This window comes from Equus asinus, chromosome 4 (genome assembly GCF_041296235.1).
Source record: "Equus asinus isolate D_3611 breed Donkey chromosome 4, EquAss-T2T_v2, whole genome shotgun sequence".
NCBI classification, from domain to species: domain Eukaryota; kingdom Metazoa; phylum Chordata; class Mammalia; order Perissodactyla; family Equidae; genus Equus; species Equus asinus.
This window is the reverse complement of record NC_091793.1, coordinates 12,489,477-12,515,900: the sequence shown is the minus strand read 5'-3', so window position 1 is coordinate 12,515,900 and position 26,424 is coordinate 12,489,477. Positions and strand designations below refer to the sequence as shown.

The window sequence follows — 26,424 nt, the reverse complement described above, 5'->3', positions numbered from 1 at the left end:
CAGGGACTCAAACAGATTCTTGTACACTCATGTTCATAGCAGCATTATTCAAAATAGTCAAAAAGTGAAATCAATCCATGTGTCCATCAACAGACGAATGGATAAATAAAATGTGGTAAATACATACATGGAATATTATTCAGCCTTAAAAAGGAAGGAAATTCTGACACATGCTACAATGGGATGAACCTTGCAGACACTACGCTCAGTGAAATAAGCCAGTCACAAAAGGACAAATACTGATGATTCCACTCATATGAGGCCCCGAGAGTCATCAAATGCACAGAGACAGAAAGTAGAATGGTGGGTGCCAGGGGCTGGGGGAGGAGGAATGGGAGTTAGTGTTTAATGGGACAGAGTTTCAGTTTGAGCTGACGAAAAATTTTGGAAATAGACAGTGGTGGTGGTTATACAACACTGTGAATATAATTAATGCCACTGAAGAGCACACTCAAAAGTGGTGAAGGTGGTAAATTTTAAGTTCTGTATATTTTACCACAATTTGAAAAAAGGAGGGGGTTGATTCCATAGAGTAAGGCCATGCACACGACAGTACACTACGGGCCCGTGAAAACGGTGTTCTAGAACAGTCTCTCAGAGAGCAGCCCTCAACACCAGCAGTGCCTGAGGGGTCTGCTAGAGAGCATGTCTCTGGGCCAACCCAGGATGTGCTTCTAGTCCACACTCAAGTCCCAGAACAGCCACTATGAGAGAATACTTAAGATACAGAGAGAGACTGGGCACTGACATGAAAGAAGAAAGCCGCAGAGTATATACAAAAGGCTCCATTTTTGTAAATATATTCACTTATTTTATAAGCTCCCAGAAAGATGCAAAACGTTGGATAAACTGCAGCTACTGCCCAGAATGAGCAAGGCCCCCATCCACTGGCCAGGAGAGAGGTCCAGACAAGTGAGAAGAGCCAGTGACAGGCACATCATGTGGTCCTCTGCTGCAGGGCAGGTGCTCCTGCAGGCCGCATCTGCACTCTGTGCGAGCACTGGGCAGGCTCAGAGGGCCCTGGGCACTTCCTCGGATGGATGAAGAAATGGTGTGTACATTTCTATTGTTTCACTGATAGCAATATACACCTTACTTGTGTTCAGTTTCTAAAAGAATGTTAATAAGTTAATATTTTTTAGAACTGAAATGAGAAAACCATCACCATAATCACTAAGCAGGCTGCAGAGCCAGCTTCCCAGCCATACCCTGCTCTGACACGCTGGCTCGCGTCCGAGGCCACCTCTGACTGCACTGGGCCGCATTCTACCTGTAAAGTGCTCAGACAGTGCTGGGCTGTCAACACGGCATGGGTGCAGTGACCACGTGAGTGCTACGGCCTTACCTGGCAGAGGGAAAATGTGGCAGACACGACCCCAATCAGGACATTCAGCGCGTCCTTCACCAGCTCACACTCTTTCACCAGGACGGGCTGTGGGGCCTGCAGGAGGCCCCCTCCCAGCACCTGCAGCTCCCCTTGGTGGAGCCTGCAGAACCTGTCGAAGGCGTCCCTTCCCGCCTCGGTGAGGTAGGGCTCCTCTCTGTGGCCAGGGGGGCTGTGTGAGAGACAGAGGAAGGGCGGTGAGCAGACAGAGCAACATGCACTTTAGCTATGTGAACAAAATGCAGGAGAAAGAGGGATTCAGAACAGTAAAATGTCTAAAAAATAGACCACGTAAGGGTCCCAACCAACCACCCAGCCTCTTTGTCAGCATCTGGCAGGCTCAGTGCTGACCGTAATCGATCTTGTGAAGACAACTCAGTGCAGAAACATGTCTAGAAGCAGCAGCAAATGTCCCCACCCACCCAGCACCCACAGGGCACGCAGTGGTCCTCAGGCTGACAACTCACTCACATCATTACGTTAAAAATAAGTACAAGGTTTGCACACTCAGATTCATAGCAGCATTATTCACAACAGCCCAAAGGTAGAAGCAGCCCAGGAGTTCATTGACAGACAAATGGATAAAGAAAACGTGGTCTTGGGGGCCAGCCCTGTGGCCAAGTGGTTAAGTTCGCACACTCTGCTTTGCCAGCCCAGGGTTTCGCCAATTCAAATCCTTGGCATGGACATGGCATGGCACCACTCATGCTGAAGCATGCATCCCACATGCCACAACTAGAAGGACCCACAACTAAAAATACACAACTATAAACCAGGGGGCTTTGGGAGAAAAAGGAAAAATAAAAAAATCTTTAAAAAAAAAAAAAAGAAAATGTGGTCTAGCCACACAATGGAATATTATTCAGCCTTAAAAAGGGAGAAAATTCTGACACATGCTACAGCATGGATGAAGCTTGAAAACATGCTAAGTGAAATAAGCCAGACACAAAATGACAAATACTGTATGATTCCACTCATATGAGGCCCCTAGAGTCGTCAAACTTATAGAGACAGAAAGTAGAATGGCGAGTGGCAGGGGCTGGGGGAGGGGGATGGAGTGAGTGTTTAATGGGACAGAGGTGCAGTTTGGGACGATGGAAAGAGCTATGCAGATGGATGGTGGGGATGATCACACAACAGTGTGAATTACTTAACGCCACTGAACTGCACACCTGAAAACAGTTAAGATAATAACTTTTATGTTATGTGTATTTCACTCCCCTAAAAGAAAAAGCACAAAGGATGGACAAAGTCTCACAAACTTTTAAGACAAAACGAGCCTGCTGGGTCTTGCTGAGGGCACACAGCAGCCTCCAGGGGCTTTGCCTCCACATGGCCCTGTGCTGGGAGCTCAGGAACCACCCAGCACAGCTACATCATTCACACAGCCAAAAACACAGTATCACTTTTAAAATATTCCTTTGAAAACCATCAACCCCTACTGAAAAGTATGGAAGAACTGTTTTTTTAAAATCCACTGGAAAAAGTAATTTCTTAATAAATGAAGCCCAGGGAATACAGCTCTTTTCTGAAACTTTTCTTCTCATTTTGAACACCTGACCAGCTCTTTCTCCTCCCCCCCAAAAGACTCTTATTTTTAGATTTAGCAAATCAAAAAGACTATCATTTATTTTTCAAAAACAAAAGTCGTTTTCTGCGGGGTAACAGCTGCACACTGTAGGGCATTCTAACATCAAGATGGTGTCTGACCACCCACACACCTTCACCTCCACGTCAGGCGTGATGCACAAGAACAACATATCTCAGAACTTGTTAAAATCAAAAGGACTCTTCAATCAACAATGCACCGTAATGTGCTCCTTCCCTCATTCAGCAAGTTATCTGAGAGTAGGGGGAACAGCCAGGCGGACAAACCCACTCTCACGGGGTGGGGGCTGCAGACAGGGAACGAAGGCACTGACTTAGAGCCCAGGACCAGGGCTCCAATGACCGGAGACACTCGTTGGTAAGGCCCCAGAGCAGGGCTGAGCTGTGGAGCAGCAGCCCTGGCACAGGAAAAGAATGTGCAAAACCCAGAGACAGGAAGAGGAGGAGCTGGTATGAGTGGGGCTCCACAGTGGTGAGGGCGGGGGCAGATAGGCTGAGGCCCGGAAGGGCTGGCCCTCATTCCAGACCAGGGGTGGCCATGAAGCAGGGCAGGCAGAGCGGGAAGTGATCTGATTCTGCTCCTGGAAGGTGGCGCTGGCCAGGTGGAGGATGGGCTGGAGGTGGTGCTGGCCGTGTGGAGGATGGGCTGGAGGGGCAGCAGGAAGCAAGGAGGCCAGTCCTGAGGAGACCAGAGTCAGCAGCTGGGGTGCACCCAGACCTCAGACACCTGCCCACACTCCCTCAGCGCAAGAAGAGCGTGATGAAAGGAGAAGCCTCTGAAGCTCCAGAGTCCTTCAAATGCCCCTGGGGACTCCTTGGGGACAGGTGTGCACGCTGAGGGTGCCATCTTGCTTCACACACGAGTGTACACGCACATGAGCACATGAACTCTTCCAGTGTCCACCCCTGTACCACCTGGGCCACATGCGCCCCACCTTTGGTGACTCAGAGCTGAGGGAGAAAAGTCCTTGGAGGAAAAACACCAAATTCACACTGTCCCACAGAGCTCGGCCCCTAACATAACAAAACTGCTTCCCCCAATGAGAAACAGCGGCTCACAGCAGAGAAGGCAGCCTTCAGACCAAGGGGAGGGGTCCTCAGGGGTCTCCAGGCAAGGGCAGAGTTTATAATCCTGGGGCTGTGGGTGTACAGGGCCTCTGCTTCTGGCAGGGCAGCAGCTTCCTAACTGGCCCCACTGGTCAGAGCTCATGGCAAGAAACTAGCTAGGTGGTTGGGATTTAAACTGAAACAAGTTCAAAAGATTCACCAAATGAACTTGAACAAAAGGCCTCAGGGGTCAGGGGTCAGTGGAATCAGGTTGCCACCAGAACAGGCAGGGGAGGAGCCTTGGTCATTAGCTGCAGCACTCCTCCATGTAGGAAAGCCCACAGTGGTGCTCCCCACTGCTGGAGCTCTGTGTTCAGTTCTGCCTTCAGGGGACACCAAGGAGACTACGTGCATGGAGAACAGGGGGTGAGGACAGAGACCTGGTGAGCCATCCTGTCACCTAAACAGTACCCTGAAAAACTAGGCCTAAAAAAGCTGGATCTAGGAACTAATAAATGAAACACCAGTAGCAAATATTTATAAAAGACATTGGTAACCTGGTGGGCCAGTTTTAAGCACGTGAGTGGTTAGCATAGAGCAGGATAATTAGATTTGTTCTGTACACACAAGACAGCACTGAGAACGGGGAGTCACAGGGCAGAGAAGCCCCATCAACACCAAGGGTGCTCAGCGAAGCAGGGAGCTGGTGTCCCTGGAGGAATCCACATGGGGTAGACAACCAAGCAGGACAGCTACCCCAGCAGGAGCAGTGCCCGCACACAACAGGCGCTGCATAAGTGTCTATCCTTGAGCATGTGCTCACCCGAAGGAGACTCTGCAGGAGCCGAGAGGCTGCATCAGAAGGCACTCAGCTCCCCACTAACCCCGCTGTTTCATTCAATGCTCCCCAAACTGGTGTTCTACAGAACTGCTGGCCGGTGAGATGCGACAAGAGGGTTCCATGACCACACATCTGGGAAGTGTGTGTCACAGGTCCTCTATCCTCATTCTGGAGGTTTCAAGAGACACCAGCACATCACAGACCCTGAGAAGTCCTGATGCAGAGGCCTGTGGACCAGACGAGCCCAGGGAGCGAGGTGCTGGCACCAGTCAGGGAAACACTGCTGCGACTGGAGCTTCTCGTGAGCCAGAGAGCGCCACTCTCAGTCCTTCCAGATGCGCACAACAGTGGACCTGAGGGAAGGTCCTTTGTCAGCACCCTGTGCCTGGCGCTGACCACCCAGCCTGCCAGGCCGCCCTCAGACACCTCTGCCTGGGAGCCCTCACGGTAAGGATGTAACAGTCACCACGTGACTGCTCTGACCGGAAAGTGTGACTTGTAGAAGTTACCAGCACAGTGGGAGCCTCCAAAAAGCCTGGAAGTCCTTCCCCCTCTGCGTTTCTCCCAGCTCCCAGGACGCTGACCATTTTGTACACTAGCCTGACTGAAACTTCCAAGTTCCTAATCCCTTCACAGATGTTCTTGAAACAACCATAAAGACAGCGTTCCACGTGGGGCCAGGGGTAGTGCATTTGAAAGCAAAGGATCACGTACCATCCAACCTGCTCCCAGCACCTCCGCTTGCTGGCTTCGTAGGTGAGCACGGCATCCCACAGGTCGATGTCTGGAGTCACACCCGGTTCAGACTGGGAATCAGGAGTCAAATTGGACGCTGACTGGAACCCTTCATCTTCTGACTGATCCACACTCTGAGGAACCTGGAGACCACAGGAAAGGAGGAAACAGCAGGTACGCCTGTGTCTAAATTTCCCCCAAGTGAGATCAGAATTCCAGGACTTTACCACACAGCTCTGTTTACTCATTACAGGAAAGACCTAGCAGAACGTTTCTTCTATTTTTCCCAAGCAGGTATGTACCACACAATGTTTCTGCCCCCAGTGAATCATTTAAGAAATTAAACAAACAAATTTTTAAGCTTATCAATTTCCAATTTCACACAACACTTAAACCTCAATATAACTTACAATGAAATTTTTCATGAAATGCCTCCAAACTAGAAATCCCATTTTGAGGAACAGAGCATAAAAAGAAGCATTTATTTATGTTTGGAAACAACTAAATATCTCATAGTAAGGGAACAACTGAGTAGTGACAGCGCATCCTTTCAGCAACATTTACAAAGCCACAAAATACAAAAGCCCATCATGATTTACTTAGTAATCAGGCAAGATGCCAAGTTATAGGTGAAAAAAAAGTAAATAAAACTGCACGTAGAGTATGAACAAGTATTTCCTGCCACTTGTGGGTACTGAGCACTTGAAATGGGACTGACGTGGCTGAGGAACTAAACTTTATTTCATTTTAATTCACTTATATTTAAACGTGAACTCTAGAGGCAGAATAAGTGACTTAACATTCCCTGCTGGATGAAAGATGAAAAGCAGCAGGTTACCTTGACTTGAGCGGGGCAGCAGCGTCCTGCCCAGGAAGGCCACTGCCTCCCCACAGCTCAGCCACAGGTGACCCAGCCTGGAGAGCTACCCTATCTTTACCACGACCAAAGGAAGGCCAAAGGAGGCATTTCCAAACGCCCAGGGAGCCGGAGGCGGGAAAGCAAGCACCCTACCTTAATAGCCAGTCCAGAGAGGTCTGCGCTGTCCGGCACCGGAGGCAGGTCCAGTCGGACGTCCATATCGTATGTGCGGCTGTGCACAAGGGCACCGAACAGCGAGACCCGGGTGTCTCTCTCAAACCTGTCACCACAAGGGTCTCCATACGAGAAGAGCCCAACAGTGGGCAGGCCAGTGCCCGGCGCCGCTTCCATCACCTGAAGCGCTTTGTGGATCATGTCCTGACACAGATACTCCTCTCTGGAGATCAGGGACTGAACGTCCATCTCAAACACACTCAGGTCGTAGCAGTCGTAGCCGCCGTAGCGAACGTTTCTCCCCACATGCTTGTTGTTAAAGAAGTAGTCCCGCTTTCGCGGCAGCACTCGCGGCGGGCCGCTCCCCGCCAGCTGAACCAGGAGGTCCAGAACAGAGCCCACCTCCACAAGCGGACAGCAAGGGGCTGCTTCCAGTTCCTCCACCAGCTCCTCCAAACGGTCAGCCTCGGGGCCCAGGCCTCCCACCCTCAAGTCGAAGGACAGCATGAGGATCTTGTTTTTCACCGGGAGTTTAGAGGGGTCAGGCTGCAGCCTCTGAGTCTCATCTACAAACAGACTGCTGAAGAGAGCGTCGTAGGCCACCCTCCGGAGGCCCTGCTTTGCCCTCCTTCGGCTCACGCCGCGCTGGCCCAAGCGAGCCTTCGGCACCGGCAGGAGGGCCTCGCACAGGTCGTCGAACAGCTGGGTGATGCTCGCCATGCCCACGCTCTCGGCTCCGAGCCCTCGGCGCCGCCCGGCGCGCCCCGCCCCCCCGCGCCCTGCGGCCCCCCGGCCCGGCCTCCAGCCGCAGGGTTCCAGCGCGGGACCAGCCCGAGGACACGCCAGCGGGGGCGCACGTGCCGGCCCCGCGCGCCTTCCCGGGTCCCCGGGAGGGACGGCGGGCCGGGCGCCACCCGAGGGGGAGCGCGGGGCAGCCCGCCGGTCCGCGGGGTGAGGCGCAAGGCCGCCGCTCGCAGGCCTCCCGGCAGGAGCGCGCTCCCGCCGCCGCCGCCGCCGCCGCCGCCGCCGCCGCGTCACCGCCGTGCGACAGGCCTCATCGCCTGAGCAGGCGCGCCGGAATTGCGTCACCGGGGGAGGGGCGGTGGAGGGGGCGGGGCTGGAGCTGCCGTCCAGGGGGCACTTCCGGCTTGGAGCCTCGGTCCCGCGGCTGGGATGTCGAGGCCGGCCCGGGCTGAATCAAGAAGGCGGAGTCAGACTTTCGCTTAACTGTTTACTGCCGGGGCGTGGGGAGCAGGGCCGGCCGTCCGCGCAGGCCAGCGGGGACTCCGGGCGCCGAGTGGACGCAGGGCCGGCCTCAGGACACTGCCGCGGGCGACCTGTGCGGGGACGGTTAACGCCGGCTCTGGGGGCGGGATCGCGGTGTCCGTTCTGGGATGTCCACCCCAGCCGACGCCAGGTTACCGGGTCACAGCCCTTGAGGAGCTGGGAAGAGGTGCAGGGTCAGCTGGCTCCGCCGTGAGCGGTTGCAACAGCACCCCACTCCCCATGGGGCCCCGAGCCCCTCTCGCCGCAGAGCTCAAAGCAAGGTGTCCCCAAGACTCCAAGCATCCAGCCTGAGCCTTGCCCCCTAGCCTCACCGGCCACCTGCAGCATTTTCCACTGTGTCCCCAGCTGCCCTCGCAGATGCTCCAGGGCCTGCATGTCCTCTGGGGAGGCCCTGGAGAAGGGGCCCAGGCTGGGGGGGCCCTCTCCACGCAGTGCCTGGACCAGGACCCCTGCAAGCTGGGGTGTGGATTCCTGGGCCAGGGGCAGAGGTGGAAGCAGAGAGTCACTGGCCTCTCCCCACTTGTCACCCCACAGCACCTCCACTCTGCCCAACTCACCTCCTCCACCAATACCAAGACTCGGCCCCCTGCTGGCACCCGCAGCAGTGCAGCCAGGAGTGCAGCTTGAGGGGCCTGCAGGCCATGGGCTGGCCCCAGTGCCACCAGCACCAGGTTAGGCTGGAAGCCATAGGCCAGGGGCAGCACCAGGGCCAGGATGTAGCTCAGGAAACCACCAGTTGTCTGTGGGAGTGACAGCAGCATGGCCCCAGCCCCTCATTCAGGACATCCCCCCTCCTGCCAGCTCAGGCCACCCGACCTCGCAATCTAGGGTGGGCAGCCATACCAGCAGTCGCATCAGGAAGCCAGGAAGGACAATGAAGGCCAGGGGCCTGGCCCTCATGACAATGCCAGTGAGCAGCAGCTGCCCTGCCCTATGACATTACCACTCACCCCTGGTAGTGGTGTGGAAACATGGAACATGGACAGGGCAGCTGCCTCCTTGCCCCTGATATTCAGCCACAGCGTCCTCCTTGTAAAAGAGAGTGAGCATATGGACATGTGTACATGTGTGTGAGAGGCTGCTCACTCTCTAGAACCCAAACATCAGAAGGGGAGGTAGACAGCTCAGGGGTACAGGTGCTGGGGCTGCTGACCCTGTGTACTGGAGACCCTCCTGGTATTGCTCCCAAGGGCCCCTCTGCCAAATTCTAGCTGTAGAAGACTCCACCCACCCATCACCCCTGGGGACCCAGGGTCATGTGGCTCCCCCCCTACATGCAGGACTGGACATACACGTGACCCAAGAGTCATACCCATCATCGGCAAGGTCCAGGGGCCGATCCAGCTGTCCCACAGCCACACAGAGCAGCCTAGAGGAAGAGTCGGCCACAGAACAGGCTGCACTCATCCCTCCTGGAGTCCATTCCCAGAGCCCTCCCCATGTGGCTAACCAGGGCAGGGGATGCCCATGGGCCATGCCCTCAGAGGCTCAGGTTGGCCAGGTGAGGCTCACCTCTGGGCTCTGTGGGACAGGCCACGCTGAATGGCCACGTCCAGGGTGGCAGCTGCAGCAGGGGCCGGGGTGGCTGCGATGCCGCTGCTCACCTGTGGGGTGAATAACATAATAGCAGTGGAGGGCAATTCCCAAACCAGGTAAACAGACCCGAACATCTCTTCTTTGGCCCCTGTCCGTGGGGCTGTCACCTGTACACTCTGAGGTCAAATGGCTCCACTTTTGAAAATAAGACGCTTAAAACTACAGCTTAAGTCACTCCCTTCACCTCTCTGCCAAAGAGTATTTAGTTGAGGGAACTGAGGGGGAGTGCTGGTAAACCCTGTCCCTGGGGTCTGTTCTGGGAGGGGTCCGGGACACAAGGCCACATTCATGTCCATGTGGTTCTGCACCACCCAGCCCTCCTCTGGACAGGCCACCCATCATGGGCAGGTCCTGGGACCTGCCCCTGGCTACGCAGCCACCCAAGCCCCTCCCAGATGCCCCCACCTGCCCATCCAGGATGCTGTCCAAGAGGTACAGGACCTTCCCGAGTGCGTTGAAGGACTTGTCCTGGGCCAAGGCCTCATGTGGCCTGTGGTGGGCAAACCAGAGGGACACATGGACCCAGAGTGACACATAGACCACAGGTGAGTCATACACAGACATATGGGTGGACACAGCCACACCCCTCTCCTGCTCTGCTTACCTGGCCCATGCCTGCATCTCCTTCTGCGGGGCTGACCTCTCCCAATGGAGGACATCAGGGGGCAGGACAAGGGCTGCATCCAGCTCAGTCAGGGCAACAGCCGTGCGGAGAGGGGGTGTGGGGTAGAGGCGCAACTGGTCCAGTAGGGAGCTCAAGGCAACCACGGCCTGAGCCTCAGTCTGAACCACAGGTGCCTTGAATTCGGGCCCCCCGGGTAGCAGAGGCGAGATGCTCCCCTCTGGGGAGCGGGTGCTGGGACTCAATACGGGGGCTGCGTCTAGGAGGTAGTTCAGAGTCACCGCTACTCACTGGGAGCCTGAGGTGTGATCCCGCCTCCCGGCCTGGGCCACACTGACCTTGCTGCTGGAGGCTCATCCAGTGAGGGGCCTGGGCTGCCCGGACACTCTGAATGGACTCCAGGGCACTGCGGGGACACACAAGAGTGGTGAAGCCTGGTCTTGTGCCACCAGCCCTTCCCACCCTCCTGCCCCTCGCACCTGCGATGTGGCTCCATGGGCCCTGACAGGGGCAGAGGGGGGTCACCCAGCAGTGCCTGCACCATCATGCACACTGACTGAGAGAGCGACTCCAGGTGGTAGCCGCCCTGGCAGGAAGGAGGAGGGCAGAGATGTGACTGGGGCAGGGGGTCATTGGGGCACCATCCCAGGCAGGATGCCCTACCCATGCAGCAGACTGCCTCTGACTGCACCTCAGCTTCTGGCCCATGTGCCCTCCCTGCTTGCTGTAGTCACCTCCAGCACAGCGCAGACCCGGCCACAGGCCAGCACTTGCAGTAGCTGCGTGAGGTGGGCGAAGCACTCTGGAGTGGCCTGCATCTGCCCCTGGAACCAGAGCCAGGTGTGAAGGGGGCCTGGTCCCGGGACCCCAGGAGCCCTCCTCAGCCAGGCCAGGCCCTCACCTCAGGATCCCCAACCGCTGAGTCAAATCCTGCCGCGACTAGCACTAGCTCAGGGTCAAACTGTGGGCAGGGCGGATAGAGGGAAACAGGAAAGAGGCTGGAGCAGGGGTAGAAGAGGCCCCTCCAGAGAGACCCTCCCCATGCCCAGGGCTCCATTCCACTCTGATAGAGTTGAGGGGACCCTGGACACTGAATCCCCCTCCCACACTCCTGCCATTGAGACCACCCCCGGTCGCAGGCAGTCACCTCAAAGGCCAGGGGGAGCAGCACATGCAGAAAGGCAGCCACATAGTCAGCATTTCCCATCCCGACCTGCGGCCACAGGGTGTCAGTGTTGGACCCTGCCAGGGGGGCAGTGGCATCTTCACCCCGGGGCTTGGCCTCTGGGGGTAACCCTGGTAGGATGTCCTGGGCTACACTCAGGAGGCCTGGAGCTGTGGGGCAGGGGAGGCGGGCTGGGTGAGGGGCTCTGGGTGGGAGTCTGAGGTGAGGAGCAGGCACCTGGTTCCAGGGCAAGTTGACAGTGAAGCCGCAGCCCTGCCCCTGCCCGACAGCATCTGTATCTGACTCTTGAAGATAGGGCCAGAAGCGCCCATGCTCGTAGCGGTGCCAGGAGAAATAAAGGACGCTGTGACAGCCAGCCAGGGTCAGAGGTCAGGACCCTTAGCTCCACAGCTCCTCAAAGAACCCTGAGCCCTGAGCACACGGCCATGTCTTCCCCCTCAGATTTTCCAAGACCAGGCCGAGCACTTCAAAAAGTGGAGGCGCAGGGAAGGGTCTTGTCCCCACCCCCAGCTCACCTGGGGTCATCCTCGAAGATATACTGGATGCCCTGGCCGTGGTGGATATCCCAGTCAACGATGAGGATCCTGGGGACAGACAGGACTGGGGGCCCTGAGGGGTGGGGCCTCCCACCTCCAGGCCAGGAGCCTAGCCCAGGATGGGAAGGAGCTAAATGGGGTCTCCCAGCAGCCGCTCCGCCCCCTTCCTGTCTGGCCTGGCCCCCACCCTGCAGCCAGCCCACACACACCTGTGCAGCCCGTGTTTCTGCTTGGCATGTTTGGCTGCTATTGCCACATTGTTGAACACGCAAAACCCATTGGCGGCAGCCCTCTGGCTGTGGTGCCCAGGAGGCCTAGGGGTGAGTGGGGTGCAGGGCATGTCAGGGTCATTCTGTGCCCTCACAGGTTACCCACAGGTCGGGAAGGGAGACAGTTCTCACCTCACCAGAGCGAGCCCATTTTGCACAGCTCCAGTCAGCACAGCATCCACTAACTGCAGTGCAGCCCCTGCAGCCAGCCGGGCACAGTGGAAGGTACTCTGTGGGGGCCAGGGGTGCAGGTGAGCGCCCTGCCTGCTACCCCCACAGGCACTGCCCAGGCCTCTGCCAGGCTGCAGGACACTGAGCGCTGAGCAGAATAGGCCACACCATCCTAGGTGCCAGAAGCATCCCCCGGCAGGTGTGCAGGGCATTGGTACATTCATGAACACAGGGACACCGGCAGGGTTGGCAGCCAAGGCTGCGAACAGGCATAGGCATGCAGATGTGTCTGGGTAGGGGGTGTCCCCAGGGCACGCACCGGATGGAAGTAGATGGCGTCATACTGTCCAGACAGTGCCTGGAGCTCCCCAGTGCCCAAGGCCTGGGTCCCGCGCAAGAGGGCCACATACTCGGGGCTGCAGAGGGCAGACAGGCCAGGCAGAGTCACCAGCAGGAGTAGAGGGGGAAGGAGGGGCTGGACCCTGGTGGGACTGCCCACCTCATTCCTCCCTCACCAGCCCACCAACCACCCGAACAGGCACGGGGTGGGAGGGGAGAGGCTCTGTTTTCCTGGCGTGGGCAGGCTAGGGCAGGCGCAGGTGCTAGGCTGCCTCCTCCAGGGCATGTGGCAGGCCCGCCCTGGGTCTGACCTGTGCACCAGGCCCAGCTCCTCCTCCGAGGCCTCTCTGGCAGCCAAGCGTAGACACCTCTGCTCCAGGCCGCGCTGCCGCAGGCGCTCCAGGGCTATAGTCAGGCGCTCAGGACATTCTATCTCACACTCGGGGCTAAGTGGACAGAGAGCTTGAAGTCCAGAGCCCCCTCCCCATGCCCCGCCTCTGCCAGGTCCACTTACTCGTCCCAGAGCAGCCGGGCGGCCGTCATGTCCTCGTGGTACACGAGTGCGGTCCCCATGGCTCGGCCACCCGGGGCGAGCGGGATTCAAACGCCCACACTCGCAGGCGAGCGCACTGCCTGTCCCCACCCTGCAGCCCCAGCGAGGAGCCCAACGAATGCCCGAGTGCTGCAGGCGGGAGCCCGGGCGGGAACACACGGCCAGCGCCAGAGCGAAGCAGGCGGGCGTGACGAGGTGACAGGGTGGCTCCCGAGGCCTGACTTCCGGCTTCCTCCTACTCGTACTCGGGACCGTCCCGCCGGCGCCGCCCAAACCCCGCCCCGAAGCGCCGGCGACGCGAGCAGGGCAGGGCGGGCCGGACGGCTGGGCCCCTCTCGGTTCCCCCCCGCCGCGGCCCGGCCCTCCCCCAACATTCGGCAATGCTCCCCTCACCCTGAGCCCCCTCCCCCGGCTGCTCCAGCTGCGGCTCCACCTCCTGCTCCGGCCAGGAGCCGGGAGCACGGGGCTGGCCTCGGTTCCCCTCCAGAGATGGGAGGGAATGGGTGTGAAGGCCGACGGCCAGTGTGCCCAGGACCCCTGCGGACTGTCAGGGAATCCCACGTGCGTGCAGTGGGCCGAGCCCCGCCGTCCACGCCCCTTCCGCCCCAAACCTTCCCCAGGCCCACCCTGACCGCGCAGGCCACGGGGTCATCGCGTCCACCACTGCCCCAGGCGCACCCCACCAAGCTGCAGGAAGGCCTGCGAGGGATGGAGTGCAGAGGCCAAGGGTCCACGGGGGCTAGGCCGCGACTCAGGAGAGAGCCCCGCCCAGGGCCGGGGGGTTGTGCCTCAGCCCGGCCTGGGCCACACCGGCCGCAGCGCTGCCCCCCAGGCTGAAGACGGGAGTGACAGTGTCTGATTTAAGCTCCAGGAAGACCTGTGGCCCAGAGAGGACGAGTCGGAAGGTCAGGGTGGTCGCAGAGGAGCTGAACAGGAGCCGCTACAGCGTGGGGCGAGGCAGACAGGAGGGAAAAGCTACCAGTGAGGGAGGGTCTGGACGAGGGATAAATGAATCAGCGAATGAAGGAATGAATGGGTGAGGCCAGCAAGGGAGGAGGCGCGGGCACGGCCAAAGAAGCAAGATGGCCAAAAAGAGGAGGAAACCCGGAGCCGCGGCCTCAAACCCGGGGCCTCCGGGGGCGGGCGTGGGCGTGGGTCCTGGGCTTTAGGGGCAGGTTTCTGGGGGCGGGGCCCTGGGTCTTGGAGACGGGCCTTTTGGAGGCGGGGCTCAGCCTGTGGGCGGGGCCCTGGGTCGGGGTGGGGGCAGGCTTCTGGGGGCGGGACGTGGGCGGGGGCCTTGGGCCTGGGGGCTGGGCGGGGTTCTGGGGCAGGAGTCGCCCCAGTCCAGTTTTTCGGTCGCCCTGGCAGTGCAGGGAAGACCCCAGGGTGGTAGGGATACAGACGGCGGTCCCCCATGGTTCCCCACCGTCCTGGCTAAGCGCGGGCAGCAGGCTTCCCGCCGGGCTCGGGGGAAAGTCCGGTTGGGTCAGGTGCCCACCCCTGAGCCAATCACGGTGGTTTGGGAATGGCGTGCCCCGATTGGCCATCCTGGGGCACGTGCCCAAGAGGGGCGGGGCCTGTGATGGGCCTCCCCGCCTGGATACGGAGTGTGGAGGGTCCAGCAGGGATCGGTCCTAGAGGACCGGAGGGTCCCTGGGCAGAAAAGGCCGGTGTCTTCTGTGGCAACTCGTCTGACTGTATTTGGCTGGGACAACTGTGTGCATTTCCAGCCGAACTCCAGGCCAGGACAAGGGGACGGCCTGGCCCCACCTCGCGCGCACCTGCCCGGGAGACAGGTGGGAGCACTAGGACGGCCGCAGGACTCCGGAACGCCCCTGACCCCGCTGCCCGCCTTCGGAGCCGTCAGATGACCGGCCTGGGTTGCGCGGACACGCCGACGGCACAGGAGCGTGGCCTGGGAGGGGCAGGCGGCTTGGAAAAAGAACAGAACCCACACTTCTGTTGTGCCACCAGCGTAGATACGCGTTTCGTGATCTCTCCTCCGGACCCTGGCCTTGGAGAGTGCAGGGAACCCAGACAGATGGGACTGAACCCCAGGTTGGACTCTATCCCCACTTCATCAGGTCCTGCCCTGGCTCCAGGGTCTAAGCCATTAGAGGAAAGTCACCCCATAAGAGGGGCAGAGACAAGCCCTAATGCGAGGCTCCAGGCTCAGAGCTCACTAGCACAGGACAGGGGAGGTGGGCAGCAGCTTTGTAACCTGGGGGGAGGGGGGTGCCCAGGCCCAGCGGCTCAGGAGGGGCTGAGGCTCCCAGGCCTGCCTCCTTTCTCTATGCAAGGCTGCAGATCAGAGGCCTAAAGTTCCAGCCCAAGAATCAGGAAGCAAAGCCAGGGTGGGAGCTCTACAAAAGGGTTTATTTCCTTCTAGCCTTGTGGGCATACCACATGGCCAGTTTACATTCAGGGCTGGGGATGCAGGAGAATCCACACCCCTGCCCCCCAGGAGAGATGTGCTTGAGTCAGCGCCCTGCGCCCGCCCTGACTGTTCTTCCTTCTCAGCGACATGAGCTGGGCCTTGGCATGGTCCAGAGCAGGCCGGCTCAGAAGCTAGGCCTTGACCCCAAGCCCTGCCCCACCCCACAAGCTCAGGGTTCTTCTTGTACCCTGGGGGAGGGGACCACTGCTCAGGGGGTCAGACGCCAGCCCTAGGTCAGGTGGGCCACCTGGCCAGAAAGTCCAGATGCTCCTCCAAGTTTCGGCTGAGTAGGGGCTTGAGAGTAGCGGAACACGCTTCAGGGAGGGGGTCCAGGAGCGAGGAGTCTCCTGGCATGCAAGCCCCAACAACAGTCACAGAAGTAACCAGGATCCCCTTCCAGGTGGAAGCCCCAGCCAGAGGCCCCAAGGTGTCCCCACCGCCACCCTAAGGGCCCAGGGGTCTTCACAGGGCTGTCTCCTTGGAGACCTTGGCTCCCAGCTGCCGGGGAGGCTTGAAGCTGAGCACCTCTTTATACGTGACACCTGGTGGGGGGGTGAGAGCGACAGAGATGGAGAGTCACGGAGAAGGATCAGCTCCACAGCCCACCAAGGGCAGACGCTAGCAGCCTGAGACGAGCTGGGCCCAGCTCACTGGTGCTTGCCCTGACCAGTGATAAGTCTTGAGAGACCCCACTCAGGGCTGTTAGCCAACGACCCGCCTCCCAAAACACCAGGGTCAAAGGTCATTGCTGGGGTGCAGGTGCCACGCAGGCTCCTTTTGTCCCACACATCAACTTCCTCCCAGGCCAGAGCCACTCTCAGCCAGTCTGTGTCTGTCGAGAGGGACTATCTACCCTGACAGGGCTCCGGTAGCCCAAGCCCTCTGCCCCTAGAGTGGCCGGGCAGGGCTTGGCCCCACAGGCTACCTCAGAAGACAGGGACATCCTAGGAATGTAAACCAATGTGTTCACTCCAGCAGACTGCTCAGGGTCCCACCAGGACACACCCCAGTTTCTAGATCCAGAATATCCATGAAGACTTAAACGAGAGGGATTCCCACCAAGTACCCACAGTGTCCACCTTCCTCGCCTGGTAGACATGTTCCCTGAATGAGTGCCTAGAGCCAACCATCCTAAAGAAAGGGAGGGCCACTCCGCCTCCCTGACCAGTCTCAAAGAACAGGCTCCACTCGGCCCCAGCATGCCCACACTCACCCAGCAGCAGAGCACCTGTCGGGGGACACGGGCACTCCACAAGCCAGCTCAGGAAACACTGTGTTTAGAGCAAGTGGTGTGTGTGGTGTGCCCAGCATGTGGTGTGTGTATTCCTGCCCCGTGGGTTGCCTTCTGGGCCCTTCATCTACTCCAAGCACAGGCGCTGTTCCACACAGGGAAGGTCTGTGCGAAGAGGCCACTGCTGCAAGGCTGGCTCCCCAGGGAAACAGGAAGTGATGAGCTCGCATTCCTGACCAGGGCTCAGCCATCAACAGGCCACATGTCCACCATGGTCTGCAGTAAAAACAAAAGCTCTCCCCACGGTTGTGTGGGTGGGGACCGCAGAGAGGATCCTGTGGCCCGTGGTTTTTATGTTATCTTTTTTAGCAGCAGAAAACTTTCACCAAACCAAACCAAACTTATAAGCACAAAACACAGCACAGACAAGGGTGGAGCCCCTGCTGGAGGCACCAAGGAACCAGGGGCCCTAAGGAACATGTTTTGAGAATCACAATCCAGCCCCACCCCCACTGCCAGCCTCAAGCACAAGACCAAAGCCCTGGGCCTGAGGTAGAGCCAGGATGGGGCCTAGGACACAGTGGCAGCCATAAGCCACGGCCCCAATGGTGCTAACTGCTGCCCTCAGACATCCCTGCACCCCCAGGCTGGTCCTGCAGCCAATGAGAGAAGGACACTAAGCCTTCCATCTGTTCTGGAGTAGAGATGGACAAGGCTAATTCCAGAGGGAGGCCTCAGGACCAGGCAGGCCCTGAGCCCAGCCTAAGGCCAAGCAAGTGTGGGTCAGCCCTCAAAGATGAGGGCAGGTGCCTTTCATGTAAGGGGACAGCCAGTCAGACTGCTCAGGGGGGGTGGAGGGGACAGGCGAGAGGTGGGAGGTGGGGAGAGGCACTGTGGCTGCCTGGGGTGGACCTTATCAGGCCAGCAGGACATAATGGTGTGCAGTTGTTCAGGTGGACGGGTCCTGAAAGGGGCAAGGGGAGGTGAGGACAAGTTCCAGAGGTGTGAGTAGAGGCCTAGGGGTGAGGGCTACGGAGGGGCTCCAGGCTGGCCAGGGCTCTGGCCTGGATGTAGGGAGGCTGGGCAGCACTGGGGCAGAGCCAGCAGGTCTGGGGCTGGGAGCTGCCTCCCCACAATTCCCAGAACTTGTCTCCTGCTCCTGTTTGTGACAAGCCTTTCAGGAATGCCCTCCCTTTCATCCTTCAGCTCCAGCCAGAGGCCACCTCAGCCAGGAAGCCCTGCTTCCCTCTGACCTCCTGTCACGTTCTTCACCTGACCTGCATCCCAGAGTGGGGTACCCAGGACTCTGAGCCCTGGCCACTTGCACGAGGTCATGAGGTCCAGCACAGCCCCTGCCCAGAGCCCCACTCACGCTTCCACTCATCCAGCGTGCGGTCCACGTCATCAAAGGACTCGTCGTACTTCTGGGCCTTGGGTTCATCCTCCGCGTCCTGCAGTGACTCGAAGTAGGGGTGGGCCAGTGCCTCGGCCGCTGTCACCCGCCGCTCTGCATCGAGCACCAGCATTCTCTCCAGCAGGCTCACGGCTGGGGGGACAGTGGGTCAGGCTGGGCGAAGAAGAGGGTCCCACGTCCCGACACTGGTCACTGACCCCACGCTCCCTATTCCAGTCCTACCCAGAGGGCTTGCATTGGTCAAGATTGAGGCAAAATCCTTCTTCTCCAGCTCGGGGAGGCCCTTCATGTAGTTCTTTGCCTGTGAGGGAAGAAAGGGTTGGGGACTTGCCTCCAGACCTGGACTAGCCCCTCCAGCCCACACTCAGCTCCCAACTGACTTCTACGCTCTGCAGCCTCTGCACAAAGTCTGCGGGAGGCGTCCCTGTCACCTTCATGATCTCCTTCAGCTGGTCCAGGTCTGCAGTGAGGTCAGGAGCATAGCAGGGCCAGAGAGCAGAGTTTATCCACCCCCAGCCCGCTCCCCAGGGGGTAGGATAATGCTACCCCGAGCGTGGTCCCCAAGAGGTAGGATAACCCCACCTCCAGCCTGCTTCCCAAGGGGTAGGATAATGCCACCCCCAGCATGCTCCCCAAGGGGTAGGATAACCCCACCCCCAGCCTGCTTCCCAAGGGATAGGATAACGCCACCCCCAGCCTGCTCCTCAAGGGGTAGGATAACCCCACCCCCAGTCTGCTCCCCACAGGTGTAGGATACGGTCATTGCCCTTGAATAATGTCTTCCCTGTGATCATCTCTGCCATGATGCAGCCCACTGACCAGATGTCCACTGAGACAGAAGCCCCCACATCAGGGCTCTGTGGGCCGGGGAGGGTGGGGGGTAGGGATACACACACACAGCGGGAGAGGGGACATGGACACAGGGCATCTAGCCCACCCCGCCCTCGCCTGGCTCCCATCCCAGCTCTGCAGCCTCCCGGCAGAACAGCCACCATGGGGCTTCCTGTGAAGAAACAGGGAGGCTGGTGCAACAGTGGCCCTGAGTCTCTGGGCTTCTCACCCGTCTGTGTGTAGTGCATCCAATTCAATATGACCTCAGGCGCCCGGTACCACCGGGTCACCACGTATCCGGTCATCTCACTATCTGCCTGCCTGGCCAGGCCGAAGTCCAGGATCTGCAGCCAGAATCAGGAAGGTGGGGCAAAGAGGTTGCCAGGGAGTGGGTGGGCCAGCCTGTGGTCCAGGAGACCCCAAGAGGACTGGCCAGACCAGGGCCTCCTGCCAACACCCCAGGGCCTGAGGTCATGGCCATGGACCCCCAAACCTCCCCCTGGGTTCCTCCCCATGGCCAGTGAACCCAGCCCACCGACCTTTTTCTTCCCCTCACCCTTAGGAGCAAGTACTCCAGGGGGTCTCCTCTCCCTGCTCCTCCACTCTCTGCTGACCCACAGGACCTAGCCAGCACCTTTCAGGAGGCCACCTCGGCCCTGCCCTAGTCAGGCATGGGGGACTGGGGACACCTCCTGCCCTTCCCCTCAAGCAAATATGGGAGTGTGCCCAATGCCCTGCATCGAGTGCCTCCCCAGGGTCCATCTGCCTATCAGCTGCTCGGCAACTGCCTGGATGGCTGGAGTCTGGTCCCTCTGCTTGGGCCTGGGCCAGCCCTCCTGCAGGCCTGAGGGCCAAGGGTGTAGCAGGCAAGTGGGCAGGTGGGGAGGGAGCCCCTGAGTCCCCACACCTGACATGTACCTTCAGCTCACAGTCCTCGTTCACCGCCAGGTTGCCAGGCTTCAGGTCCTGGGGGCAGAGGGAAGGTGGCCATGTACCCCTGCCCATCAGAGCGTACAAGGGCCAGAGCCCATGCAGCGGCTGGATGTGGGAGCAGCCAGACTCGGTTAGCCCACCCCTGCACCTCTTCTGGGAAGGGTGGAGGTGCCTGGGCACCCTAAGGGTGTGTGCAGGTGTGTTGTGCACTCCCCACTAGACCCCATCGCACTCCCTTACAGGTGAGAGATGGAGGCTCCTGGGGGTTGAGCCCTTCGCACACCCTCACAGCCAGGGGAGCTCCCACCACCGCCAGGACTCACCCTGTGGATGACACCAGCAGCATGGATATACTGTGGGGACAGAGAGAGGATCAGCAGAGGTCAGCTTGCTGGGACCTCAGAGCCCCAGCCCAGGCTGGGGGCCTCTGCCCGCTCCTGCAGCCTGCCCCTCCCCCCACATACACACTTGTCCCCACCTTCAGTCCCTTCAACATCTGGTAGACAAGAAACTGGATCCGGTCCTCACTCAGCTTCTCATGCTTCATGAGCTTGCCCAGGTCAGTGCCCATGAACGGCATCACCAGATAGCTGCAGGGTTCGGGGTGGGTGCAGACAGTGGGTGTCACACCCCCTGGGCCCAGGTTCAGACCTGGGAGACCCCGTCACCCGCAGCACCTGGCCTCTGCCCCTGACGTTGCCACACCAGGCTCCACCCACTAGTCCTCCAGGGATTGTCAGTCGGGTGGAGGGAAGCAAATGCAGGCAGGGGTGGGGCCAGCAGGACATTTGGGTCAGAGGAGCAGGCTGGGCAGGTGGAGGGAGAGAGAGAGAGGGGAGAGATATTTAGCACCCTGCCAGGACACTGAGGCCTGTGTGGGTCCTTGACCTTTGCAAGGTCGGATGGCAAGGAGCCTGGCCTCCCCAGCCCTTTCCAGCCGGGCCATGGCTCTGGGCCGGCAACACTGTGAGTCCAAGGGTAGTCGCCCAGGCAGCCACAGGGCAGGCTCAGCAGGGGCAAAGGGCCCTCCCTGCCACCTGTCCCCTGCCTGCCAGCAAAGGTCAGCAGCTCCAGTGACAGGTCACATACTTGGTGCCAGGGTCCCAGAGCACGGGACCTGCCGGCTAGCAAACACTCAGGCCCAAGGTTCACACCTCCAGCACTGGGGAGGGCCTGGAGCCAAGCGTGGCAGGAGGAGGCCCAGGCTCCACCTGGCTGTGCCAGTGCCATGGGCCCAGGGGCATGTGGTGGGGGGGTGGACTGTGCTGTAGTGAGGGGGTGGGCAGGGTGCATGCCAACCCCCATCTGGACTACAGGGAGAGGCCTGCCTCAAGAGGGCCCCCAAGCCAACCCAGAACGCCCAGGAGCCACCCAACACCCCTCTGGCCTGCCCGCCAGCCCTGGCTGGCACTCACAAATCTGTGAAGTCATCCAGGGTCTCGTCAGGAGTGAACACATCCAGCAGCCCAATCACCTGGAGAGGAGACCGGAGCACCAGGTGGGATGGGGACAGCAGAGGGTGTGGGGGCTTGGGCACACCCCTGAGGCTGGTACTGTGCTCAGGCAGGAAAGTCCCCTGCAGCTGTCCCCATCTCCCCCCACTGCCTGGCTCTGCCCACTGGCAGCGCAACCCAGCCCTGGCACACATGCCCACAGACACAGGCTAATTTTGGATGGTGACAGCTGGGATCCTCTGGGGAGGAGCAGCCCCAAGTCTGGGTCAGCTCCTAGCCATCCAAGGAGCTCCAGCCCCTTGACCCTTCCTCCCTCACTTCCTGTCCCCATTGAAGACCCAGGATAAGGGTGGGGACAGCCCCCCAGGGGAGAGCCAACATCTGACAGGTCCTTCCGGGGGCCATGCCTTTGCTGGAGAGGCCCAAGCGGGCAGCACTATGACCAAACCCCTGGCCCCACAGACCCCTGGTCAGGGGTGATGGACAGCAGACAGGTAATGTGACAAGTGGCCCCAGGGCTCAGAGTGACAGGGCCTCCAGGGACCCAGGGAGGCCTGCATATCCAAGCGGCTGGCAGGGGGGACACCTGACAGAAGCCATGTACATGATGGCCGAGGCAGGAGGGAGAACACTTCAAGCGTTTGAGGAACACGGGGAGTGAGGCCAGGTGGCTGAGGCCCAGGCCAAGGAGTAGCCAAGGAGAGGCCAGAGGGAGCCTGAGCAGGATCTCACACCAGGTGAAGGTTTGGCTTTGATCCTAAAAGCCACCGAGGAAGGGCTTAAACACGCATGACTCTGAATGTGTCCCCCTGGCTGCTGTGTGAGGACAGACTGGAGTGAGGCAAGAGTGGACGTGAGGTGGAGGGACAGCTGGATGACCACTGCAGCCACCAGGGCCAGAGCCATGGGTGGCAGGGGAGGAGGGAACAGAGCAGGACATCCAGACAGGGGCCTGGGACACTGGGAGAGTGTTTTAACAAGAGGGCAGAGGACTGAACTCGAGGTTAAGGGGGTTGTCAGGTTGACGGAGACTTCTGTGCCACTGTGGTACAGATGCTGCCGGAACAGCGAGGAAGGACGGGGAGAGGCCTGAGGTGGAGGGTGGAAGGGACAGCACTGGAGCCGTGGCACCTGCTCCACTCAGCCTCTCAGAGTCTCAGTCTCCTCCCAAGGAAATGGGTTCACAGTAGGCCAGCCTCCCAGCTTGTGTGTGGGGTGCCTGGAGGCAGCAGCGCTGGTTGCTGGCAGGTCCGGGGCTGGATAGGGATGGTAGGACCCACTGCACAGTGGGGTGGTGCCAGCACAGGCTGGGCCAGATCAGGGGTGGGAGGTGACTGAGCAGAAGGCCCAGAGACCCTGCTGGACAGGAGGGATGGGTGGGTGAGAGTGAGGGGCGGTGGGGCAGAAACTGGATGAAGCCTGTCTGCCCTCATAGGGACAAGACCTGGATGTGACCAGGTGGTAGTGAGGCCCAGGATGGGCTGGGGTCCACTATGAATGGATTTCTCCGAGGAAGGGACAAGGGTAGAGATGGGAAGCCTGACGGAACGAAGAACCAGCCGAGGGCTAGGAGGGTGGGCATCAGCCAGGAACCGCAGAGAAGAGTTTGCTGGTGGACACAAGGACCCATTCTCTCCGGGGAGTGCTGGTGCTTCTGATGACCCAGGAGAAGCAGGACCATCTGTGGGTGCCCAGGATACCAGCCCTCATAGTGAGCCCAGAAAGGAGGCGAGGCAGGAGAGGCTCGTGTGGGAGGGAGCAGAGTTCATGACTACAGGAGGAACTGCCTCAACAACCGACAAACGAACTGGCGCCCCTGGCAGAGAGGAGGACTCTTAGCAGCCAGCAGTTGCCACCAGAGAGGCCACAGCAGCCATGCGAGGTGTCCCAGGGGCAGGTCTGGAAACAAGGGAGGCCTTTCCCTGGTGGGTGCCCAGATCCGCCCCTCCTGCACTGTCCGTGAACCCCCCATGGATATGAAGGAAGTGTGTCTGTGCCCAGTGCCCTGCACCACCCCAGACCCCAAGGCTCTGAGGTGACAGACCCAGGATGCTGACTCCAACACGGTGCCTGCTCTGCGTCCCCAGGGGCCCAGCTCCTAGGGCTGAGGCTCAGGAGGTGGACCAGAGCAGAGCAGCTTCAGAAGGGGTTGGAATGTTTGCAGAAGGGGGTCTGCGGTGGGGCCGCGGGGGATGCTCAGGAAGAGGGAAGAGGCTAAGTGCCCCTTCCAGGAAAACTGCTCCTCCCACCTGGGTGTCCCCTCACCTCTGGGCTCCTGGTTGGAGGCAGAGTTTGGGTGAGCCAGATGTGGCCCCAGGAAGAAGCCAGGGAACTAAGTCCTGCCCAGGGACTGGCCTGGGAGCAGAGGACTCGACTCTGGGGCAGCAGTCTCCCTCAGAGAAGAGGGGCTCCGCCCTCACCGAGTAGAGGCCCTCACCCTTCTCGGGGACACTGCCCTGACACCCGCCCTCCGCCCCACTACACAGGGGGTCGCCTAGGGGCTCGGGAGGAGGGAGACGAGCGGCGGCGATGGACACGACGTCCTGAGCCGGGCGCCCAGCGCGACTCACGTTCTCGTGGCGCATGTGCTTAAGGAGGCGCAGCTCGCGGTAGGCGCGCTTGGCGAACAACTCGGACTGGAAGGGCCGGTACAGCTTCTTGATGGCCACCTTGGCGCCTGTGCGGCTGTCCACGGCCGAGCTGCGGGACGCACCGCTTAGCGGTGGGAGGCAGGGAGAGCCGGGCCACCCCGCCCAGCCACCCGCGCGGCCTGCGCTCACCACACGGCGCCGTAGGCGCCCGAGCCCACGGGCTGCAGGTCCTGGTACACGGCGCGCACCTCCCAGGCCGTCTTGGTTACTTCTTGGCGGTAAAAGCCCCTGCGGGCGGGCGGCGGAGAGCTCATGGCGGCCCGGGCACCGCCGCGCCCCGAGGACCAGGGACCGGGATCAGCGGGCTCCCTGGGCGCGCGCCCTGGGCCCCGCGCGGCAGAGCCTGCTCCGCGCTGTCCGCCCGCCGCCGCCGGGCACTCCCGCTCCCGGCTCTTCTCTCCGGGTCACCGTCCTCGGGGCTCTCCCGACCCACCGACCCCGGCCTGACCCAGCCCCGGCCCGCTAGAGCGCGGCCCCTCCCCTGCCTGCGGACCAACCGGTCCACCGGCCGCGCGCACGTGACGCCCCCGCCCGCCCTCGGCCCCTCCGGAAACCCGAGGCGGCCGCGGCCCGGGAGGGCCTGAGGCTGGGGGGAGGGGACCGAGCGGGAGGGGACACCGCCCCGAAGCTCAGTCCCAGCCTGGAACTGGACCGGGCGGTGCGCCAGAGATCCCGGCCCGCCTCCGCACTCAGGCTGAACCCCCGGGGCCCGGGTCGGGGGTGTCTTATTAGCAGCCCCTGGGGCTCCCGTCTCCTCCTCACCAACCACGCCCCCAGGGCGCTGGGCCCGTCTTGGGCAGCCTGAGCCGGTCAGACTTCTATCCCCAGCCCCACGCTACTGTACAGCAGCCCCAACTTCCCGCACGCCACCCCTGAGGCCCCTTCCCCCGGGCTGATCCATCCATTCCCCAGTGTGGGGTCCCCATCAGCTGCCTTGCCTGCATCCTTTCCATATGGGAGAGCTGGTTCCGTCTCCCAAACTTAGGGTGCACCCCCAACAATCCTCCCCGTGACCACTGACCCCAGGCCTCCCTACCCCAGGGAGCTGGAAAGGGTGATCCTCCTTGGGCCCTGTGCACCACAGCTCCCCTCTTCCCCCACCCGGCATGTGGGGAGCCTGCTCCAACCATTTGCAAGTCTCTCTGCCTGTCCCAGCCCCTGCCCAGCTTACTCCACCTGTTTGTCCTTCAAAGCTCAGCCTGAGCCTCTGCACTCTCTCCAGGAAGGTGTGCCTGGCCGGGACGGGGAGAGGGGGGGACCTACTGGGGCTCTCAGTGCCTCTTTACCCCTCAGTCCAGGCCCCATCCTGGACCAGATGTTGCTAGAGATCAGAGCCCGCAGCCCCTCCCACATCCCCAGCCTAGCAACCCGGGTCTGAGAGGGAGTCTGGTAACAGGATCCCCAAGGCCCCCGGACCCTCCCTCTGTGCCCTGCCCAGCTGGCCGCCATGAATCAGCAGCTCAAGCCCAGCCAGAGCAGCTTTACACCTGGGCTGCCGGCTGGTGATCCAGAGTGCTCAGGAGTCAGGGACTAGTCAGAGGAGGCAGCCCAGGGTCACTGGAGCCACAACCACCTGCACCTGTGCCCTTCATGCCCTGGACTGCCTGTGGCACTCTACCTGTCTTCTCCAGGAAGTCCCCCAGCTGGCCCCCTTATTCCCTGTCCTGGGGCCCAGAGGTCCAGCAGGGTTCATAACAGACCAAACCTGGAGGTGGGGCATGTCCCAATTCTGCTCCCATCCCCCACCCCCACCCCCACCCCCACACAGGACTTGGCCCAGCCTGGTCTCCAAGGGTTCCCCAGGACCTAAGACTCAGGAGCCACGCTGACCAGGCCCGACCAACTCCCACATAGTCTCCATTGCCTAAGACCCAGGGTTGGGGCACAGAATGTCCCTTTCCTAATCCCTGTCGGAACCGGGCCCTCCCTAACCTGAGCTGCAGGGAGCAGGAGGAGCTGGCAGCTCAGTGCTTTCCCCTTAACCAGGAAAAAAAGGAAAGGTATTTCTCCCACCTGCCCAGCCCTGGGAAAGGGCAGGCCTTTGCTTCCAGAGACCCCCAACTGTCCCCCTGCAGCCACCCTGATGACTGAGTCAAAGGGCAGTTCTGCATCTGGACCAGATGCCCAGCCTGCCCAATGAATCCCGAGCAAGGCAGCCAGTGTTGATTTGAGGGTGGCCATCATACCCTGTCCCCCTCAGAGCCCATGGAGGGGGACTCACCCCCACTCCCTACCCCTCAGGTCTGCCTGGGTTCTTCAGGGAGCA

The 26,424-nt window shown here is 60.3% G+C and overlaps 3 protein-coding genes across 18 annotated transcripts in view; all 3 read right to left on the bottom strand.

The window, feature by feature from the left end:
* The window catches only part of TUBGCP6 (tubulin gamma complex component 6), a 29,327-nt gene extending 21,508 nt beyond the window's left edge, over window positions 1-7,819 (bottom strand). For 4 of the 6 annotated variants that reach the window (XR_011502512.1, XR_006532328.2, XR_011502513.1 and 1 more), the window contains exons 1-3: window positions 6,628-7,513; window positions 5,595-5,758; window positions 1,346-1,556 (exon numbers count right to left, since the gene is read on the bottom strand). Coding sequence is in view for 3 of the 6 variants with exons in the window: in XM_044777146.2 (XP_044633081.2) it covers window positions 1,346-1,556; window positions 5,595-5,758; window positions 6,628-7,368 (1,116 nt within the window). In the remaining 3 variants the exon portion in view is untranslated. Of the gene's footprint in view, window positions 1-1,345; window positions 1,557-4,862; window positions 5,021-5,594; window positions 5,759-6,627 lie in introns of those variants that run through there. The other 2 variants (XM_044777143.2, XM_044777152.2) reach the window with 2 other exon arrangements.
* Window positions 7,710-13,465, bottom strand: HDAC10 (histone deacetylase 10). 11 transcript variants are annotated; one of them, XM_014864513.3, is made up of 20 exons: window positions 13,169-13,465; window positions 12,966-13,100; window positions 12,635-12,731; window positions 12,277-12,374; window positions 12,085-12,189; window positions 11,855-11,923; window positions 11,556-11,682; window positions 11,301-11,366; window positions 11,055-11,114; window positions 10,888-10,977; window positions 10,633-10,739; window positions 10,492-10,559; window positions 10,136-10,412; window positions 9,937-10,021; window positions 9,448-9,539; window positions 9,248-9,304; window positions 8,886-8,964; window positions 8,493-8,675; window positions 8,247-8,406; window positions 7,866-8,091 (listed from the first exon to the last, which is right to left on the bottom strand). In XM_014864513.3, the coding sequence occupies exons 1-20, from the start codon at window positions 13,225-13,227 to the stop codon at window positions 8,075-8,077; spliced, it is 2,031 nt and encodes a 676-aa protein (XP_014719999.3). In that variant the 5' UTR covers window positions 13,228-13,465; the 3' UTR covers window positions 7,866-8,074. The 11 variants fall into 11 exon arrangements, with proteins under 11 accessions (XP_070362777.1, XP_044633129.2, XP_044633116.2 ...); XM_014864512.3 differs by having other exon boundaries at window positions 7,711-8,091; window positions 8,247-8,675; window positions 13,169-13,440; XM_044777169.2 differs by having other exon boundaries at window positions 11,301-11,682; window positions 13,169-13,440.
* A 2,097-nt stretch (window positions 13,466-15,562) lies between these two features.
* On the bottom strand, window positions 15,563-24,641 carry MAPK12 (mitogen-activated protein kinase 12). Its single transcript, XM_014864516.3, has 12 exons — window positions 24,288-24,641; window positions 24,078-24,207; window positions 21,469-21,527; window positions 20,532-20,643; window positions 20,377-20,406; window positions 20,039-20,086; window positions 19,350-19,464; window positions 19,047-19,118; window positions 18,670-18,749; window positions 18,512-18,590; window positions 18,248-18,421; window positions 15,563-16,186 (listed from the first exon to the last, which is right to left on the bottom strand). Exons 1-12 carry the CDS (start codon window positions 24,410-24,412, stop codon window positions 16,107-16,109), a joined length of 1,104 nt encoding a protein of 367 aa, XP_014720002.1. The 5' UTR covers window positions 24,413-24,641; the 3' UTR covers window positions 15,563-16,106.
* Window positions 24,642-26,424: the final 1,783 nt, after the last annotated feature.